At 62.3% G+C, this 19,761-nt stretch overlaps 2 protein-coding genes across 9 annotated transcripts in view; one reads left to right on the top strand and one right to left on the bottom strand.

Moving 5' to 3' along the window:
* HSF1 (heat shock transcription factor 1) overlaps window positions 1-9,689 on the top strand; it is a 14,787-nt gene extending 5,098 nt beyond the window's left edge. Inside the window, exons 2-14 of one of the 8 annotated variants that reach the window (XM_011374861.2) lie at window positions 4,458-4,566; window positions 4,865-5,001; window positions 5,208-5,332; window positions 6,581-6,656; window positions 6,728-6,789; window positions 6,895-6,991; window positions 7,077-7,213; window positions 7,309-7,584; window positions 7,999-8,085; window positions 8,747-8,852; window positions 8,928-8,993; window positions 9,069-9,138; window positions 9,228-9,689. In XM_011374861.2, the coding sequence (XP_011373163.1) occupies window positions 4,458-4,566; window positions 4,865-5,001; window positions 5,208-5,332; window positions 6,581-6,656; window positions 6,728-6,789; window positions 6,895-6,991; window positions 7,077-7,213; window positions 7,309-7,584; window positions 7,999-8,085; window positions 8,747-8,852; window positions 8,928-8,993; window positions 9,069-9,138; window positions 9,228-9,433 (1,554 nt within the window). In that variant the 3' untranslated portion in view covers window positions 9,434-9,689. Of the gene's footprint in view, window positions 1-4,457; window positions 4,567-4,864; window positions 5,002-5,207; window positions 5,333-6,580; window positions 6,657-6,727; window positions 6,790-6,894; window positions 6,992-7,076; window positions 7,220-7,308; window positions 7,585-7,998; window positions 8,086-8,746; window positions 8,853-8,927; window positions 8,994-9,065; window positions 9,139-9,227 lie in introns of all 8 variants that reach the window. The other 7 variants (XM_011374860.2, XM_011374862.2, XM_011374859.2 and 4 more) reach the window with 7 other exon arrangements.
* Window positions 9,690-10,938: 1,249 nt separating this feature from the next.
* DGAT1 (diacylglycerol O-acyltransferase 1) lies at window positions 10,939-19,755 on the bottom strand. The gene is made up of 17 exons (XM_011374865.1): window positions 19,700-19,755; window positions 15,550-15,637; window positions 13,586-13,626; window positions 13,400-13,485; window positions 13,263-13,315; window positions 13,070-13,175; window positions 12,806-12,937; window positions 12,623-12,703; window positions 12,424-12,527; window positions 12,303-12,341; window positions 12,171-12,212; window positions 12,046-12,090; window positions 11,857-11,969; window positions 11,713-11,778; window positions 11,535-11,622; window positions 11,386-11,448; window positions 10,939-11,281 (listed from the first exon to the last, which is right to left on the bottom strand). The coding sequence occupies exons 2-17, from the start codon at window positions 15,625-15,627 to the stop codon at window positions 11,126-11,128; spliced, it is 1,293 nt and encodes a 430-aa protein (XP_011373167.2). The 5' UTR covers window positions 15,628-15,637; window positions 19,700-19,755; the 3' UTR covers window positions 10,939-11,125.
* Between the last annotated feature and the right edge of the window lie 6 nt (window positions 19,756-19,761).

Genomic DNA, 19,761 nt, shown 5'->3' with positions numbered 1-19,761 from the left:
AGATCGAAACTGGAAACTGGTAGCACGACCGACAGAAGGAGGAAGAGGAGACGTAAACGAGCAACATCGGGAATGGACGGCGGATGTAGCGCTCCGGCCCCCACGGGCGGTGAGAGATACCGAGGAAGCACTGCGAGCAGCTCTGCATGTAGATTTGTCCCTTAGGTGAAACGGACCCGGTCTCTGAAACCACAGACCGCCCAGACTCACCCAAGAGGAAGAAGGTCACCCGAGGTCCTGAATCTAAAGAAATTGAATTCCTAGTTAGAAACCCTCCTGAAGAGAAATCTCCAGGTCGAGTAAGTGATTGTGCAGGGAAATCCAAACAGCAGTCACACACGTTCTTCAGAAGAGCAGAGGAGGAAACACTCTGCAGCTCGTTTTATGAGGCGGGCATTACCCTGATACCAAAATTAGATGAAGAAAGTCCAAACTACAGACCAGTCTTGTCCTTCTTAATGTCTTCTATAAAATGTCAGCAGGTCAGATCCAGCAGTGTGTAAGAAGAATGTCACAACAAATGGGATTGATCCCAGGAATGCACAGGTAGTTCAGAATTTTTTTCCTGTTATTCACCACGTTGACAGTGTAAAGAAGGAAGACCACGTGATCATGTTATCCGAACAGGCATTTGACAAAATTTGACATTCGTGATATTTTTTAAAAACCTCAGGAAGCGAGGAATAGCAGGGAACTTCCTCAGCCTGATACAGAGTGGGTCTCCAGAGAGGCCTGCAGCCGGCAGCAGACGGGATTCAGGCAAGAGACTGAAGGCGCTAAGGCAGGACGAGGCTCACTGTCTGTTTTCATGCCGGACCGGAAGGCTTGCCCAGCACACGAGGGACGTTACAAAATGTACTGGAGAGGAAGAAATAAAACTGCTTTTTCACGGATTGTCTACGTGAAAAAGTAAAATGGAAAAAGTTCTCCTAGAACTAAAGAATGAGTTTTGCTTGTATTTCTACATACTAGTGACAAACAATAGGAAACTGATTTTTTATAAATATTGTTTGCAATTTCTCCAAAAAACCGTAAAGTACTTAAGTGTAAACCAAATAACATGAGCAAAGATCTGTATGCCAAAAGCTTAAAATTATAAAAACATTTATGAGAAAGCAAAGTCAACCCAAGTAAGTGGGGAGACATACCATGTAATGGGTTTCTTGAGCAGATTGGGTAGACTTTCCTTCTTTGACTGCTTGTTCCTCCCCGCAGGTCACCAAGTCTGTCAGCTGGTGCAGGTAAAAGTGTCCCACGCGTTTTCGACACGCCTTTTATTTTCCTTTATTCTGTTTTCTCTGTGTTCAGCTGTCATGATCTCTGTCACGTGCCAGTTCTTCATTCTGCCAGCACGGCCTTCTAGGAAATTTTTCACTTCGGTTATTAGACTTCCGACCCCAGAATTTCCAGGCGGTTCTCCCTTACAGTGCCTTTCTCTGGTCATGCCGGACTGTTTCCTCCCTGTGGTGTGTGAGTTCACTGCCTGGGACAGTCCCTGTCAAGCCCATTACCCCTGGTTGTCTTGTTGCTTTCGACAGTGCCCTTGGGCACAAGTCTTGCTGTCTGATCCAGTCAGATTTCAGCAGTGGTAGTTTTGTGGCCCCAGGAGGGTCCTCACTGCCCTTGGCCTGTGAGCCAGCTTTCCTGGGCCTGGCTTTTACCCCTAGCTCAGAGGCGTTGTTTTCGAGAATGCACTTAAGCTTTGGCTCCCCACTCCCGAGGTGAAGGAAGGGGACCCCTCGGAGAGAGCCCTGGAGCTCTCTTTCCTCCACAGCCTCCCTGGGTGCTGGGCAGGGCAGTGGCCTCTGATCCTCTGGGCTCTCCCGCCCGGCTGGGGTGAGGGTGGTAGGAGCCCAGGGTCCTCAGCCTGCCCACCTGCATCGGAGCCTCTGTTCTGCGGGTGGGGACCCCAGCCTCCCGGTTACAGTCTCCAGGCCTCTGATGACTGGGCCTCTAGCCTGGAGCTCGGGGGGATGAGGAATGCTGTGGCCCGTGGCCACCAGGACTGTCTTGGTGCTGCATATGCACCGTCTCTGGGTTGGAGTAGTTTCCTGACTGGGTGCCGCCGCTGCTGTCGCGTGCCTCCTAGAAGGCTCTCGGCAGCCTTCTGCCCCTCCGGTCCCCGCACCTGCTCCTCTGCCGTGGGAGGGCAGCCTGGCTGGGCGTGCTGTTCCTGGCTCCCTCCAGGTGTGACCCGCTGCCCCGGCCTCCCGGCCTCTGACGGAAATCAGCCTTAGATCTTAAGTGTCCCTTGTGCGCAGCGAGGCCGTCCCCATGCCGCCCCCAAGGGTCCCCCGGAGCTTCTACCTCTCAGTGCGATGCGAAATGTCTGCTGTGAATCTCTTTCAGTCTGTCCTACTTGGAGTTCGTCTAGCGTCCTGGATAATTTTTACCAGATTTGGGGAGTTCGGGGCCATTGTTCCTTCAGCTATGCTTCCTGTCCTTTTTCTCGTCCTGGGATGCCCATGTGCACATGCTGGTGCTTGGCGGTGTCCCCCGGGCTGCTGCATCTCGCCAGCCGTCTTCACGTTTGCTGGCTCCTGCTCACCCCGGCTCAGACCTGCCCTTCAGCCCCCTCCTTGAATTTCAGATCTGCGTTGTTACGTTTTCCAACTCCAGGGTTTCGATTTGGTCCGCGTAACATCTGTTTCTACTCCTGTTCTCTGTGCCGTGAGGCGCTGTCTGCTTTCCTTCGAACTTCCTTGGAGGCAGTTCTGTTTTGCTTTAGGACACGTGTCAAATACCCGACCCGAAGTCCTTGTCTAGTAGGTCGGACCCCTGAGCTTCGTCGGGGACCGTTTCTCCTGGTTGCTTTTTTCACGTGTAGGGGCCATACCTTGTTTTTCTGCATGTCTCGTAATTTTTTTGTTGAAAACTAGATTTTCAGTTGGTATAACTTAACATATGTCAAACTCTCTCTGCCCCAGGCTTCGTTGCCGTTGCAGCCCCTTGTAGGTCCTGCTGCTCGTTCAGTGACTTGTCTGGGTGATTCTGGACCGTCCGTGCTCCTCGTTCCCTGTGACCACTAGAGCCTTTGCTCAGCTGGCTGAGTGGTCAGGCCGGGAAGGGGCGGGAATTTCCTCGAACGCCCGGAACCGGGAAATCACCTGTCTCTGCCAGAGGCATGGTTTCCGCTGCGAGCTGGGCAGTCGACAGCCTCCACGCTGCGGGAGCGGAGAGCTCGGGGCGTCCTCAGGTCTTTCCTGAGTGTGCACACAGCCCCGCACGTGCGTGTGGCTTTTGGCGCTCCTCAGAGTCCTCGGCATCTCATTCCCCAGCTCTTACTTTTGAGTTCTCTGGTCGGCCTGTCGTTCGCCACAGGTGTCACGCACTGTGTTTGGCAGCGATGAAGTTTGGAAGTGGAACACACCTAGAGAGAAGGCTGTTTACGCTGGGAGAGCTTTGGGTCAAATGCAGACAGCCTGGCGAGTACCCTTCCAGGGAGCGGCCGGGCCCAGCAGCAGTTCTTGGCGTGGGGCTTCCAGGAGCCCCAGCCCTCGTGCGCCACAGTGGCTGCCAGGAAGCTGGTGTCCCCTTGGCTCCAGCTGCTGTTTCCAGGGCCACAGGAAAGGAGGTGGAAATAGGGCAAGTTACGATGCCACGAAGCTCACCGATCTCACTGAGGGTCGCCCTTTTCCCTTGAATAAATGCTCCCTGCTACCTCGAACACGCTCAATCTTGTCCGATCTCAGAAGCTCAGCAGGGCCGGGCCTGGTTAGAACTTGGATGGGAGACCACCTAGGAAGACCAGGTGCTGTAGGCTTAAAAAAAAAAGAAACCGCTCCCTGTATTGCTGCGATCCTTTGGTTAATTTTCAGACGTCTAAGAACGTTGACGCTCACATTTTTTGCCCATTTTCTTATTGTTCCTTTGGAGGAGAAGATTTTCAGAGGCTCTTCCTCCAGCAGCTGCTCACCTCACATGTTTACATCCGTCTTGGCATGCAGTGCCCCTCCCTGTCCCACGGGGGAGGCCTGCTGCAGCGGCCCTGACCACGAGGGGGGCCTGCGTGTCGCCCCTCTTAACGGCTTTGGACTAGGTCAGGAGGCAGGTGGCCAGAAGAGTAGGTCAGTCCATGTCCCTCGGGCGCCAGAAGGAAGGCGAAGCGGCGCGTCTGGGGCCGCGAGTTGCTCCCGAGTAGGGGGAGTTAGGGCCCCCTTGTCAGAGCTGCCTCACTAGAGCTCTTGGCTGTTCTCAGGGTAGATTTGCTGATGGGAGCTAGAGCGGGTCCCCCTAGAGAGGGGGCCTGGGCACTGTGCTGTTCTGTGAACGTAAACTTGGCACTGGGAGGCTCCAGACCTGGGGCAGGGCTCCCTGACAGTGCCGAGGTCCCTTATGTCTCTCTGGCCACGTACCTGGCTGGTGGTCCGGGGAGGGGGTGAGCTCCACGTCTCCCGGGCCCCGGTGGCCCAGCCCCACGGGGTGGGAGTGCGTGACCTCCCACATGTCTCTTGCAGAGCGGGAACAGCTTCCACGTGTTCGACCAGGGCCAGTTTGCCAAGGAGGTGCTGCCCAAGTACTTCAAGCACAACAACATGGCCAGCTTCGTGCGGCAGCTCAACATGTGTGAGTGCCGCCTGCAGGGCGTAAGGCGGAGCCAAGGGGCTCCACAGGGAGGCGGACCCTGTCTGAGCTGAGGGAGGGAGCCTGGGCCGGGAGTCCTCTTCCCTGGGTAGAGGGGTCCTCGTGGGCCTGGCCCGAGGTCCCGGGGAAAGCTCATGAAGCCCCAGGCGGCCACAGCCACAGGCGTTGGTAGGGGTGCTATGTGGGGACATGGGGTCTCCCTTAAGACCCGCAGCCGCTGCGGGCAGGCCTCCTTCCGGCCCTGAGGCAACCCCGCCCTCCCCCCACCCCCGGTGTGCAGACGGCTTCCGGAAGGTGGTGCACATCGAGCAGGGCGGCCTAGTCAAGCCAGAGCGTGATGACACCGAGTTCCAGCACCCGTGCTTCCTGCGCGGCCAGGAGCGGCTCCTCGAGAACATCAAGAGGAAAGTGCCCAGCGTGAGTGGCCGGCCTGGCTGCACCCCACCCTCTCCCAGTGGGCCCACCCTCCCCACTGTCCATCGCGGACCCCGCCCTGGTCCCCCCCAGCTGTGCAGGGAAGGCCTGTCTCAGACCGGCAGCCCCTTGGCCCTTTCCTGGGTGTCCCCGGCCCTCCCCTCTTTTCTGGGGGGCCATCTCAGTGACTGCTCCCCCTGGGGACCCAGGTGTCCACCCTGAAGAACGAGGACATAAAGATTCGCCAGGACAGTGTCACCAAACTCCTGACGGATGTGCAGCTGATGAAGGGGAAGCAGGAGAGCATGGACTCCAAGCTCCTGGCCATGAAGCAGTAGGTCCCGTGGGGGTGGCCGCTCTGTCCCGGGGCCTCTTCCCCACCCGCCCCACCTGCAGTGTCTGTGGCAGGTGCTTCCCACACATAGAACTGGCTTTGGGCTGGCATACCCTTCCGGGCCCCTGCCGGGCCATCCTTGATTGCCAGGAGCTGGGGTCGGCTGCTCCTGCAGAGCTAGGACCTGAGCCCTGGCCGCACCCTCGGCGCAAGCGCCCCGCCCTCCTGGCCTTCCCTGCAGGCCAGGGTGGCCCGGCTCCTTACTGAGCCCACAGTGTCGTCTCCTGCTGCTGGCTCCCGTGCCCCTCACATCGCTCAACATAGGTGTCACCTCAGGCCCGTGGAGCAGGAAGCACGCCTCCCACGGTGCACGTCTGGTGCATAACCAGCTTTACTCTCCCTGCCTTAGCCAGGACCCCCAGGAAGGCCAGCTCGGGTTCCTCCCATGCACTGGGGGGCCTAGGGACCTCAGGAAGCCTAGCCTGGGGCGGCTGTCCTTGGCTCAGTGTGACCTCAGGGCCACTCAAAGTGGACCCTTGTGACCCTATGTCATGGAGGTGACTCCTGGGCTCTGACTGTTTTTACTTTGAGAGCCAGATGAGTCTGGCCTCCCAGGACACAGTTGCCTCTCCAGGTGAGGCCAAGAGGGTTAAGTCCCTGTCAAGAAGATGTGGGGGCTTAGCAGGGCTGACCACCGGAAGGGCAGAACTGCTCATGGCCTTGCTTGCTTGGTTAGGACTTACTCAGGTGGCCTTTCCTGTCCCTCAGGGCCACCTCTGAGCCACTACCAGGCCCAGTGAAGGGACCCTGCATCCCCAAAGCACAGGACGACGCCCATATGCCACTCTGCGGCCTGAAGAGTTGTCCCCTGGCCTCCCTCCTCTCTCAGGCTCAGGGCAGAAGTGGGAGAGGCAGCACTTAGGGGGGCTGCCACAGCTGCCCAGGAAGGGTCCTGGGGTATAGCAAGCACGCTCCACCCCGCATCTGACCCGAGCCCCAGCTCTGCCCAAGGAGCCCTGTGCCAGGGGCCCACTGCCGTCCCCCAACCTGGCCTTCTGTGCACCAGAGCAAGGGGGGGTGGGGCCAGCGAGCCCTGGCCTGCCCCCAGCCCCGTCATACAGCCACTTCACACCCAGTGTGCGGCCAGGCCCGTGAGGTGCAGCCCACAGCTGGGTGGTGGAGTCTGCAGCCCCGGCCCGGGATTCCTGGAGCTCGGCCCAGCCCGCTGACAGCACTGGTGTTTTACAGCGAGAACGAGGCCCTGTGGCGGGAGGTGGCCAGCCTGCGGCAGAAGCACGCCCAGCAGCAGAAAGTGGTCAACAAGGTGCGCGGCTGGCCTGCAGGGTGCCCGGGGGGCCTCTGGGGCCAGGCTGACCGTGCCTCTCCGCCCCACAGCTCATCCAGTTCCTCATCTCGCTGGTGCAGTCGAACCGGATCCTGGGGGTGAAGAGAAAGATGTGAGGCGCTGGGGGAGCCTCCCCTCTGCACAGGGCCCAGCGCCACCTCTGCCTCCTGGGTGCCACCAGGCCCGTGGAGGCCGCTAACGCCACCCTTCCCTGCAGCCCCTTGATGCTGAACGATGGCAGCTCGGCGCACCCCTTGCCCAAGTACAGCCGGCAGTACTCCCTGGAGCACAGCCACGGCTCCAGCCCCTACTCGGTGAGCGCTTGGCTGGCCGGCGGGGCGGGCGCGGCTACAGCGAACGGGGCTCACCTCCCTTGGGCTCACCTCCCTTTGACGGCAGGCTCCATCCCCGGCCTTCGGCGGCTCCGGCCTCTACTCCCCAGATGCTGTTTCCAGCTCCGGACCCATCATCTCTGACATCACCGAGCTGGTGCCCAGCAGCCCCTTGGCCTCCCCAGGCGGGAGCATAGACGAGAGGTGGGGGTCAGTGAGTCACCTTCCCAGCAGCATCGGGGGAGGCTGGGCCAGCAGGGCGCCTGTTGACACGTGTGCCCCCTCTCCCCTCCGTGCAGGCCCCTGTCGAGCAGCCCCCTGGTGCGAGTCAAGGAGGAGCCCCCCAGCCCTCCTCGGAGCCCCCAGGTGGAGTTAGCGAGTCCAGGGCGCCTGTCCCCTGCTGCGGAGACTCCCCTGTCTCCAGCCACCCTCATCGACTCCATCCTGCGAGAGAGCGAACCCGCCCCTACTGCCTCGGCCGTGGCCACGCCCCTCCCGGAGGCTGGGGCCCGCCCCACCTCACCCCCACCGCCCTCAGCCCCTGAGAAGTGCCTCAGCGTCGCCTGCCTGGACAAGTGAGTGCTACCCTCCGCCTCAGCCCCTGAAGTGCTGCCAGGCCTCTGGCCAGGACTCTTCTGGGGGAGCTGGACAGGGGCCCTCAAGCCTGAAGGCACAGGGCTCACTGGGGTTGAGCCAGCAGACATGGCCTTGAGCTCGGTGTTGGGGGCTGGGAAGGGAGACAGACGGACCAGGCCGTCCCACAACCCCGCTGCTATGGGAGCAGAGGCCACGTGGCCTGTCCTGCCTGCTCTCTGGGCCACCCTGGCTGCTGCTGTCACCTGCTCCTGCCACAGGCCACTGGGTCCTTGTGTCTGTCCTGCTGCCCAGCAGAGGCCCTGCCCCAGAGGCCAGGCGAACGAGGGCGGGGGGCACAGTGCCCACCCGGCCCCCACCTGCAATCGGGGGGCTCTTGTCTTTGTATCTTGCAGTTTGGCTCGCACTCCACAGATGTCTGGGGTCGCCCGCCTCTTCCCCTGCCCCTCCTCCTTCTCTCTGCATGGCCGAGTCCAGCCAGGGTTAGCGCCGTCCCCACTGGGGAGGGAGGAGGGCTCCGCCAGAGCTCGGGCCCCTCCCCAGCTGTAGACCAGACCCCAGCCTGGCCACGAGCACTTGGCCCTCCCTGGTGAATGGACGCCCCGGGCCCTCTACAGCGGGACCGGCCTCCCAGCCTGGCGTGGCTGCTGGTGCCACCAGGGTCCTTGCCACTGTACTGATGGGTTTCCTCAGGGTGGGGCTGGGTCCCATGGGTCCCCATGGCCCAGATGCGCCAGGTGGCCCAGGGCATCTCGGTTATGGCTACTAGGGGAGAGACCGGCCCACCACACACTGGGCACAGCTCCTTTCCCCTTCTGCTGTTTTCAAGTGCAAAGGCAGGATTTCTTCAAGCCTAAAACACTGCCCCAGCCTGTTCCGAGCACTAAATCCCTCGTCAGCCCCCCTGTCACCTTGGCCCAGCCTCAAGTGCTGCCAGGAGCCTTACAGGGCCTGGCAGTGACGACTAGCCAGCATGGCCTGAGCTACTCTTCCCCAGGCGGCCAGGCCCCGCTTCAGAGGGCAAGCCCAAGCAGGAAGGGGTGTGGCCGAGGGGAGCCCTCTGACAGCCGGGTGTGAGCCACAGCAGGAAGGCGTCAGGGGCGCCCAGGGCCCTGCTTCACCTGCCCCACTCACTCCGGCCAGGACCGAGCTCAGTGACCACTTGGACGCCATGGACTCTAATCTGGACACCCTGCAGAGCATGCTGACGAGCCACGGCTTCAGCGTGGACACCAGCGCCCTGCTGGATGTGAGTCCCGCCCCGCCCCCGCCCCGCCCCCGCCCGGCTCATAGGCCCAGCCTCACTGGCTTCCGTCCCCTGCAGCTATTCAGCCCCTCAATGACCGTGCCGGAAGTGAACCTGCCCGACCTCGACAGCAGCCTGGCCAGCGTGCGTACAGTGGGGTGGGGAGTGGGAGAGAAGGGGTGAGTGGGAACCCACACTATGCCTTTCCTGCCCCAGCAGATCCAGGAGCTCTTGTCTCCCCAGGAGCCCCCCAGGCCTCTGGAGGCCGAGAGCAGCAACCCGGACTCAGGTGAGCCTGCCTGTGCCTCACCACCCGCACCCTGCCCCACTGCCCGCGCCCCACCGCTTACCAGCACCCTGACCTGGCCCCACCCCTAGGGAAGCAGCTGGTGCACTACACAGCACAACCCCTGTTCCTGGTGGACCCAGGCTCCGTGGACATGGGGAGCAGCGACCTGCCTGTGCTCTTCGAGCTGGGGGACGGCTCCTACTTCTCCGAGGGGGATGACTACACAGACGACCCCACCGTCTCCCTGCTGACGGGCTCTGAGTCCCCCAAAGCCAAGGACCCCACCATCTCCTAGAGGTCCCAGGAAGAGGGCTTGGCCACGTTCCCTGCCACTCCTGTCGGCGCGGGGTGGGGCTGCTTCTGGCCAGCAGCAAGGGCCCCATTCCCGCGTGCCCTGGCTGGCAACACCTGGACTGACAGTACTGTGGGTGTTTGGGCAGAATTGGATTTTGGATTTTTATGAGTACCCCTTTCCCCTTCCGTAGAGATACACAGGTGTATAGGCAAACGATGCACAAAACAGGCAGAGATCCATAAATGCCAGGCTGGACGCCGTGGCGTTCTGAGTCCATTTCCTCCCGCCCCAGCAGTGTGGTGGGCCGGGTGCAGTGAGGAGGGGCCATGCTCGGAAGGGGCTGGGGCCTGACGGCCTTGGATGGTAGATGCCCTCTGCACACCTGTGCCCACCGGATTCCACAGGACTCCACAGGACCTGTGCAGGGGTTGGGGTTGCAGGATTCCCCCCTCTTCCCAAGGTCTCCCCACTAGGGTACCTCCAGGTGGGACACTGTGTGTCTTCCTAGCAGAGTGTTCTCAGGGTGCTGGGCTGCCTTCGGAAGAGGGGACGGTTCAGTGCCATGAGATCTGGCTCAGGAACAGGAGTCGGGCCCTGCCTTCCGGGAGGCTTCTGAGCTCCGCCAGCCCAGGGGTGGGGGAGGCACACGTCAAAGCAACCTACTTAACATCCTGTGCCCCCAGCAGCTTCCCCCACTGTTCACCATTCGCTTGGCAGGGGCCAGGGAGATACTGCCTCTGAGACACTGGCCCTCTGGGGCCACAGCTGCAAGTCAGGGCCAATCTGGCCTGGCATATTCCCTCGGCTTTTCCATCTTGAGAGGTGACTCAGTAAGATAAAGGCTGCCCACGACCTGTCAGGCTTGGCAGGTGGCAGGGTTTGGGAACAAGGTGCCCTGAATACTGTGCTATGTGGACTGCCCAACTTGGTATCAACTGAGGGTGGGGAGGGGCTGGGCTAGGTAGGGTAGGCAAGCTGGGGTGTGGAGGGTCCCCCTAGACCCAGGAGGTACAAACAGCTACTCAGGCACCCACGCCCCCACCTGTCTGTGGATACATGTGCTCTTGAGAGGGAGGCTCCAGGCAAGGAATGGGCCAGGGCCTACCCCTGGGGTGCTGCTGCCCAGGGCTCATGGCCTTGTCCTTATGCCTTTGTGTGAGCCTGTCCACCTGTCGGTCCTGACACTCGACCCTTTTCCATGTGAGCATCCCAAGCTGAGGTCGACTTGGAGGAAGCCCTTAGGTGCCCTCTCCCAAGCCCCCACCCCCACCGGGTAAACAGCAGTGACCAGACAGAGCGTCGGACCTCAGCTGAACCTTTCTGGGCACTGAGGGTTGCCATACCTGGCATGGGGGTGGGGTGGGCTCTGCCTGACTGCCAGTGCCTGCCCCGTACCCTGGGCATGGCACCCCAGTGGCCAGTGGAACCCAGACCCCACCCCAAGAGCACCACAGCACAGACCAGGGGAGAGGAGAGGCCCTCCTGCCCCAGGCAGGCAGAGGGAGTTCACTCTGGACAGGACTTTATTGACACCTTGGATTCATGGGCAAGGCCGGCCAGTGCCCAGTCTGCCACCCTTGCGGGGAAGGAGGGAGCCCCATAGGGGCAGAGAGACCTCTTAGGGGTGGCAGCCCGTCCAGCACATGTGCAGGTTGGGCTCTGTCCTGGGCAGTGAGGAGTGAGCAGAGCGGCTCAGGCCCCCACAGTCGGTGCCTCGTGGTGGAGCACGTAGTAGTCATGGACATACATGAGCACGGCCACCGGCTGCCCGATGATGAGAGTCAGCCACACGGCCGCGTTGCCGTAGTTCCCCCGGAAGAATCGGCTCACTATCCAGGCCAGCGGGATCTGGGGACGTGGTGGGGGCACAGTCAGTTGACCACAGGGCTAGGGGTCCCCGTGCGGGGAAAGGGCGGGTGAGAAGGGGTGAGGTGACCGCACCAGGGGCTCACCTGCGCCATCATGCCGGTGAAGGCCCAGAGGCGGAACATGCGCAGAGGGATGCTCACTAGGTACTGAGGTGGGAGGAACCGGGTCAGGGGCTCCTGGAGGGCCACACCCACCCCAGCAGCAGGACACGGCCCGCTTGTGGAGCACTGACCTCGTGGAAGAAGGCCGAGGCCAGGAACACCCCAATCCTGGCGACCCACTTGCTGCTGCCGCGCCGCAGCATAGGCTTGTAGAAGTGTCTGCAGGGGCAAGGGAGAGGGGGTCATAGGCGGGCGCCCGGCCACCCTCACGGGCCTCCACCTGCCCACCGCACTCACACCCCTGCCCACCTGAGGCACCACCTATGCACAGGAATATTCCAGTTCTGCCAGAAGTAGGTAACAGACTCAGAGTTCCTGGGGGTCAAGAGAGTGGGTGTCAGATGACACCATGAGTGCCCCACCCCCAGGCCCCCTTCCCACAGGGCCACCCACCACCAATCCCGATAGAACTCGCGGTCTCCAAACTGCATGAGCTCGGCCACGGCGTTCAGGCAGGAGTGGAAGAGCCAGTAGAAGAAGATGAGCCAGATGAGGTGGTTGGGGACCTGAGGGGAAAGCGGGTGCCAGGTTCCAGAACCCCCACCCACCCTCGTGCCCCGCCCCACTGCCCAGCCCTCTCACCGCCAGCTTCAGGAGGCGCTCAATGATGCGTGAGTAGTCCATGTCCTGCAGAGACAAGGCTCAGCTGGCTGCCAGGCCACCCCCTCCCCGCCGCCCCTCAACTAATGGAGAGCCTGACAGCTCACCTTGAAAGGTTTCATGGAGTTCTGGATGGTGGGGACCATCCACTGCAAAGGACGGCGCAGAGTCAGGTCGGTAGCCCGGCCCCGCCCACCCCAAGGCCCCGGCAGGCGGCCCCGCTGGGCCCTCCCACATACCTGCTGGATCAGCCCCACCAGGAGCTGGGTGAAGAACAGCTGAGGGAGGAAACGAAGCAGCAGGCTGAGCCTCCCAGCTCCTGGCAGCGCCTCCAACCCCTCACAAGCCCCCCAGCCTCACCATCTCGAGGAGCCGCCGCAGCAGGAAGCGCTTTCGGATGCGGGGGGAGCGGGGAAAGTTGAGCTCATAACACAGTGTAGGAGCAAAGAGGAAGTAGTAGAGATCTGGAAAGGCAGGGCAGGGCTGGCACCGGGAGGCTGGGCCCACTGTCCCCCACTGCCTCCCTCACCATCCTCGAGTGGCCCTACAGGCTCCTCACCGCGGTAGGTCAGGTTGTCCGGGTAGCTGATGGTGCCGGTCCGTGTGGCCACCGCACCATTGGCCTTCTCACCTGCAGAAGCTGGGAGCAAGCCAGGGGCAAGTGAGGCTGTGCTGATGCCCAGGTCCACTCCCTCCCCACGGCAGGCATGGGCTCTAGCCTCAGCCCCAGGCAGCCTCTCACCAGCCTTGGCCTTGGCCTTGGCCTTGGCCTTGGCCCTAGCCCTGAGTTGTCGGCACCATAGGTTGACGTCCCGGTAGGAGAAGAGCTTGAGGAAGAGGATGGTGTACACGGCCAGAGCCAGCACGGAGCCCACTGCAGGAGAGGCAGGCTCAGGCCATGGCCTCCACACCCCCACAGGAGGGCCATGGGCAGCCCCTGTGGCTGGCCTACATCTCTCCTGTGGTACCCGAGACAGGCTGGGCCAGGGGTGGGATGGGGGGGCACCTGGAGTGATGGACTCCAGCAGGAAGGCCACGGCTGCCGGGAAGCAGAGAATGATGACCAGGTTGAGCACATGCAGCAGCAGCCCTGCCTGCTCTGTCAGGGCGCCCTAGGGTGGGGGAGCAGCACTCAGCCAGAGCCCACCCCCAAAGGGCCCCCCGGGGGAAAGGCTGCTGGGCGCAAGGGCGCTGCTCACCACCGCCAGACGCTTCTCCACCTGGAACGCGGCCACAGCAAAGACGTTGGCCACTGAGGACGGAAGAAGCAAAGGGCCGGTTCAGGCTCAGGTCTGACCTGTCCCCAGCCCAAGACCCCCTTCAGCGCCCGGCTCACCAATAAGCAGGCACAGGGCGGGCCAGCTGTAGGGGTCTTTCAGGAACAGGGACACCACCTGGATGGGGTCCACCAGGATGCCATACCTGGGGGTGGGAGTGAGGGTCTGAGCTGGTGGGAGGGCTGAGTCAGCAGGGAAGGGGCGGGGCCTCAGGGGCCGGGCCAGGCCCTGGGGACGACACTCACTTGATGAGGTTTTCTAAAAACAACCGGGCATTGCTCAAGACCTGCAAGAGAGGGGACACACCCCGTTAGCCCGTGCACCCGCCCCAACCCCTCCCAGTACCCGTGGGGACAGCATCCCTAGGCCTGGACAGCAGCCTCAGTCCTGTGGGCCCAGCTGGTGTGACCCCAAACCAAGCGGAAAGATGCACTACTCTCCCTGGTTACACCAACGAGGCTCCAACCCCAATACCAGGCACCTCCTCACGACCATCCGCAGCAGCAGAAGGGACAGCTGCCCAGCAGCCCTCATCTGCCCCTGTGGAGCTGCAGAGGGCCCCAAGGCCACAGCTGCTGAGGAAGCAGCCTCCCCACGCCCGGGGCAGCGTCCTAACCACTAGCCAGTCCTGACGGCAGCCAGCCGAGGGCCAGGGCTGCACCGGCCGTGGAGCGCAGCGGCCTCAGCTGGTGCTGCCACACTCCAAGCCCAGGCACTTGGCCCCAAAGCAGCTTCCAAGGATAGAGCCCCATCAAAGCGGCTCACAGCTCCAGCCTGGGGCAAGGCTTGCTCCCTCTGCAGGGACAGCAACCTCCTCCCCCACACCACCAGGCACAGGCCCTACACAGGGCTCATGGTAGCTTCTGTGGAACCCTGATGTTGGCAAAGGGACACTGCTGGGGTCCTTTATCTGGGTGGTCAGGGAAGGCTTCATGAGGAGGTGACAAGCTCAGAGATGTAAGGGCTCCTTCCCCAGCCACAAGTCTGATTCACCGGCCTCCTGCCAGAACACACAGGGCCCCACACTGTCACCCCACCAGTGGTGGCCTGTCCTGCGAGCCCACATCAGGCAGGAGCCAGCGCTGCGAATCCACAGCGCTTACCTTGAGGCACAGGCCACATAGGGAGCATAGAGGACAGAGCCAAGCGTAGGGTGCCCGTCTGTGGCGAGGGTGGGGAATGGCAAAGGCGCCAGAAGCAGGGGAAAGGATCTCGGGCAGTGCCAAAGGACAGGCAGGCCCAAGGGGCTACAGGGAGCACACAATGCTGGCCGGGCTACTGAGGGCCTGCCCTGCGCGGGCCAGGAATGACTTCTCCTGATGACGTCTCCTTGCTCAGCCAGTCTCCCCACAGCTCCCCAGGGCGCCTCCTGGGACCACAGAGAGAGAGTAATGGGTGTGCCTGGAGCCCCTTCTACACACATAGCATGGGAGCCATGCCAGAGACCGGCAGGCATATCGGGGTGAGGGTTGAAAGCTTTGGGCCACATCAGCCCTCAGTGGTGGGAAGCAGGCTCAAATAGGCCTTTGTCCCCTGCCCTGCCCTGCATGCTGCTCTTTTGAGTCCTGGATTACGGCTGCTTCTGGGCCCCACCCCCACAAGGTGTCAGACAGAACTGGACCCTAGAGCCAGGGTCCTCAGCCAGGCCACAGGGTGAGGGGGAGGCAAGAATCCCATCTAATACCTCTGGGGGGCGCTAGGACTCAGGCTAAAGGAGAGGGGCTGGGGGCCCGCAGAACCGTGGCCTGGGCTGCTGGGCCCAGCCTAGGCGCCATCTTCCCACCTCTGTTCACCCCAGGCCCGGCACCCAGGCCAGGCAGCCAGGGACACCATTCAGAAGAGCAGAGAGAATTCTTCCTGGACCCGAGACCACACATGCTGCCGGGGAAGCACTGGGCCCACCGGGTGCCCTGTCCACAGTCACCCAGTCCGCCGGCCCAGGGCCAGGCGCCCATCCTGTCCACTCCTCCCTACTTTCCCACACCCGCCCAGCAAAGCCACAGCCCACAGCACAAAGGCCTCCCCCACGACCCTCTGCAGCCTCTCCTGAATTTGAGAGGGACCAGAGTCTAGAATGTGGCCCATGGGAGCCTCAGTACGTGGCTCCTGCAGGGACTGCCACCAGTCCCTCCCCACGCACCCTAGCCACACAAGCTTGGTGCTCCAGTAAAGCCTGAGCCCCGCCCTCCCTCACCACCGTGTGACTCACCAGCATCACCACACACCAGTTCAGGATGCCACGGTAGTTGCTGAAGCCACTGTCCGAGCTGAACAGGGAATCTTGCATGCGGTGGCACCTGTCAGGGCAGGGGACAGTGAGAACCTTGGTAGGGTCAAAAGCCACCCATACCTCCCAGTCCAGGACAGGTCCGGGCCCTGGCAGACACCTGAGAGCCCAGCTGAATCCAGCGCGGCAGCTGGGCCCAGACTCCCAGCATTCGCCCTATGCCCACTCGCGGGAGGGAGGGCCGGCCAGGGGCCAGCTCTCACGACCACCTGGGGCCTGCCCCTCCAGGCTCTGGGCAGGGCCAGGCCATGGACAGGAACAAGCTGGCCCTGCTCGGCCCAGGAGCCCAGCCTCGCTCCCCAGAGGCCTTGGGCTGTGGAGTGGTAATGGGCCCACAGAAAGAGCCCACCTCAGAGACCTGGGCCACCTAGTGATGCCGGGCAGAGGTAGGACAGGGGCAAATCCACCTCACCACCCAGTGAGCTGATGGTCTCCCACCCGCCTCAAGCCACCTCCTCCCCACACTCGGCGCACGCAGGGCTGAGTGGGCACGGGCACCACAGCAAGGGCCAGCCGAGCACGCGGCCCGATGTGCACCTGTGTGGCCTCCAACTGCTCTGAGAAACTGTCACCTCTGCCAGTTCAAGCACCGGTGAGTAAGCGCTGCGCTCCTGCCGGGCTGAGGTGCTGAGGGGGGACCCGCCTGGGTCAGGCGCCTGGCAGCAGGGTCTCCCACAGCAGCAGGCAGAGGCACGCGCATATCCCTGTCTGACCCTCAGGGTGGCACACGGTGGAGGAGGGCCGCAGGGCGCTCACCAGCTGCGCCCCCGCCTCACCCCCACGGCCATGCCAGCAGGAAGCCTCACAGGACATTGAGCAAAGCCTCCGGTTCTGGAGGCCAGGGCCTCCCTTTCCACCTGCCTCAGGAGGTGCCCAGGTGGGGGAAGTGGGCAGCATGGCACAGGTGCCCTCTCAGGGCCGGCCCAGTCACTGTGGCAAGCCTGGTTTTGGCTGGAGTCAACACTCAGACGGCCCCACCCAGGAAGGGAGGGGCCAGGAGGCTGAGGTGCTGCTCAGCACTCTTCATTCAGGGCAGTGCCACCAGGCCAGCTGTGCGCCCCCAGACCCAGGTCTGCTCCGCACCTGGTCACCCGCCTCTCCCGGTCACAGGCCTGGCCTCCCTGCACCCATCCTCCAGCCTGCCTTGGCCTCACGGTGAGGCTGTGAGCCCCACCCCAGGCCCTCTTCTCCCCGAGACTCTGCACCTGCCTTTCTGCAAGGCAGGCAGGGATCCAAGGCCCAACTCCCCAGAGAGGATGGCCCCTGAGCTTGTCCCTAGCCCCCTCCCCCTAAGTTCAAGACCAGTAGTTTTCACTAGAACCATCCCAAAGTTGACTCGTGCTCCAGCCTGCCAATCAGCATCTGCACATCCACGCTGGGCTCAGCGCCCCTGAGGGCCGTTTCACAACGAGGTGACCCCTGCCCCTTTGGGCCAGCAGGACTGTGCTAGCTTTATCTGTGGCAATCTCTAAGACGCAGATGAGGGTGGAGAAAGGGTGTTGTTTTCCAATCTGACGCCAAATAACGCTGTAGAAGCCTTTTCGGACCTTCCGCAACCCTCCCACACCTACCCCTTAGGTCCCCCACAGGTCAGCGGCCCCGGCCCAGGGAGGGCACCCATCATCCACCAATTCCCACGAAGGTCCAGCCCTGCCAATGCAGTAAGCAGCAGTGGACCAGAAGGCACCCTGCATGGGATCTGGCCACCACTGCCAGAGTTCTCTGTCACCCTCTCCCCTACTGCAGGGGCTGTCCACGCCTCTGTGCCCTGCAGCAGTCCCAGACCCCCTCCCCAGGCAGACCCCGCCAGCGGGGCCATTCCAACTTATCGTGTGTGTCACCTCAACCCTCACATCACACAGGAGGCAGGCACACGGGGAAACTGAGGCTCGCCGAGGCTCAAAGCTTGCCTAGAGGCATAGCCTCCAAGTGCAGACCACCCCTGGGACCACACAGCCCAGCTCCTGACCAAGCAGAGCAAAGAGGGAGCGGGGTGCCAGCGGGCACTGCCTCCACCCAGCCTCTGGACTGAGCCTTGTGGTGCCGGGTGGTTGAGTGTGCCCCCCACATCCTCAGACCTACTGGAGAGGGGGAGACAGAAGACACGCTAGGGACAGACGCCCTGGGAGGGCCCTGCCTGGAGTGCCCATGAACCAGGGCCAGAGGGTGCCCCAGGAGTCCTGGGTGCAGAGAGGGTGTGGAGCAGCGGGAAGGAGTGAGCCACAAGGCCAAGAAGAAAGGGGTGACTGCTCCTTCCGGCCCCACAGCTACGCCCAGGCTGGAGGAGATGAGCTCACACCCAGAGCGTGGCTGCCACACCCGGCCAAGGTGAGCAGGAAGTGCAGGAAGTGGGGCAAGGAGGGAGCAGGAAAGAGAAGGCACCAAGCAAGGAGGGGGGGGTGGGTGACGAGGAGGACAGCCTGAGCAAGGCAGGCTCCGCCGCCCCAGACCACGGCCCGCAGATCACGGCCGAAGCCCCAGGGAACCTCGAACCTTGTGGTATCCAGGTTGGAAGGACAAGCACACATAACTTGCATGTCCTGCCAACCAGGAAGGACTCTGACCACCAGCTCCCCCTTCCAAACCCAGGCAGACCCATCCTGCCACCTACTGCTCCTCTGCCCAGGGGTCCAGACCTCAACTGTGAGCAGACAGGGCTCCCTCTCACTGAGCACCCCGGGGCGGTGCGGAGCAGGAAAGTGACTGTCCCTTCCAGTGGCAGCTTGGCCTAAGCTGGCACACCCCATCTCACATGATAGGACCCCCAATTCCCACCCCCTCCAGACAGAGATCATGCTGGCCATGCCCCTGCCTCCTGGAGAGGACAACTCTGGGGATCAGCAGAGGGGGCTCTGGAACCCTCCTGTTCTTTTGCAGCTTCCCTCAGCAGCGCCCCTCTGGAAGCAAGCATCCCTCTCATTGGAACCGCCCTCCTCCCCGGTGGCACCTCCATGAACTGCGGGTCTGACCTTTGCTCACACTGCTCAGTGCTGAGACGCTCTTATCTCCCAGGTGGACTGTGAGCACACCGAGGACAGGGACAGTGCCTGCACCCCAGCTGCCCTGGCCCCATAAGTGCCCAGTGAAGAAACCCCTGTTCTTGTTTACTGAGAGAGCAAACCTTTGCCAGCCAACTGACCGATTGCCCACTTCCTCCTTGATAATCTCTAGCCCTGAAGCTGCTCCCGAAGCCAAAGTTCCCGGGGGCCCTGGCCCAGGGTGAAGGCCAGAGTGAGGGAAGGGATGCAGGGTGGCAAAGAGATAGCTTGGGGCCAGCTTGGAGGAAGGGGCCAATGTCCAGGCGGGCCAGGTCCTCCCCATCAGCCTGAGCTTGCTCCCCCCGCCCCTTCCTGTCAGTCCTTCAGCTAAGCGGGGTGCCCACCAGTGGGTGTGCCCACTTCAAGCCCCTCTCCTGTACCCGGACCAGGACCCAGCTCTGTCCCTACAGCAGACACTTGTTCTGGTAAGAGAAGCAGGGCTCCAGGCCAGCCAAGCACTGGGTGAGGGACGAAGGAGCCAGGAAAGGAAGGGACCCCTATTTCTCATCTGCACAGAGGGGAAAGCCTCACTGCTCCCTGCTCCTGTCCTCAGGCAGTCCCAGTCTCCTGCTGGCCCCTCCCACGCTGACCCACCCCCCTCTACCCCCAAGGCACCCCTCATAGCCCTCAAGAGGGACCCCCTTCATCACAAGCCCTAGATCCATTCCCAAGCCTTCCAGACAGAAAACTTGTGCATGGCTGGAACCAGCCCTCCTAGGGCCCCAGGCTCCTGGCTCACCCTGGGAAAGAGCCTCAGGACCCACCTAAGGGTGTGCAGATGGAGGAGGGTCTGGAAGCTGGGCTGCGACCGGTTACCCTCTGTGACCCCACCTCGGAGACCGCAGCAGGCGACACCCCACCCCTAAGCCTCAGTTTCCTTGTGTGGACCCAAGGAGCACACCTGTCCACGCGAAGTCCGGGAGCCAGCCTCTCGGACTCGGACCCCGAGCTGCTGCGGCCATGCCTGAGGGACCGGGGAGGGTCACGGGAGCCCGGGGCGGGGTTCAGAGGTTATGGGTGAATCGCACCGCTACCTCAGATCCCACGGGTCGCTGCCCACGTCGGCGTCTTCGTCCTTGTCCTTGTCCCAGGCCGG

Source organism: Pteropus vampyrus, unplaced genomic scaffold, assembly GCF_000151845.1.
Source record: "Pteropus vampyrus isolate Shadow unplaced genomic scaffold, Pvam_2.0 Scaffold256, whole genome shotgun sequence".
NCBI lineage: Eukaryota > Metazoa > Chordata > Mammalia > Chiroptera > Pteropodidae > Pteropus > Pteropus vampyrus.
This window is presented reverse-complemented; position numbering and strand designations above follow the sequence as displayed.

Bases quoted from the DNA above. Each gene is read 5' to 3' on its own strand.
- DGAT1 (XM_011374865.1), bottom strand. From the start codon at position 15,627: ATGCAAGATTCCCTGTTCAGCTCGGACAGTGGCTTCAGCAACTACCGT. The intron at 12,342-12,423 runs GTGAGGCTGGGG...TTCCTCCCTCAG, and splicing joins TGCGGCGGCTCCTCGAGATG to CTGTTCTTCACCCAGCTCCT. The intron at 11,282-11,385 runs GTGAGCCCCTGG...CCACGTCCCCAG, and splicing joins TCACCGGCATGATGGCGCAG to ATCCCGCTGGCCTGGATAGT.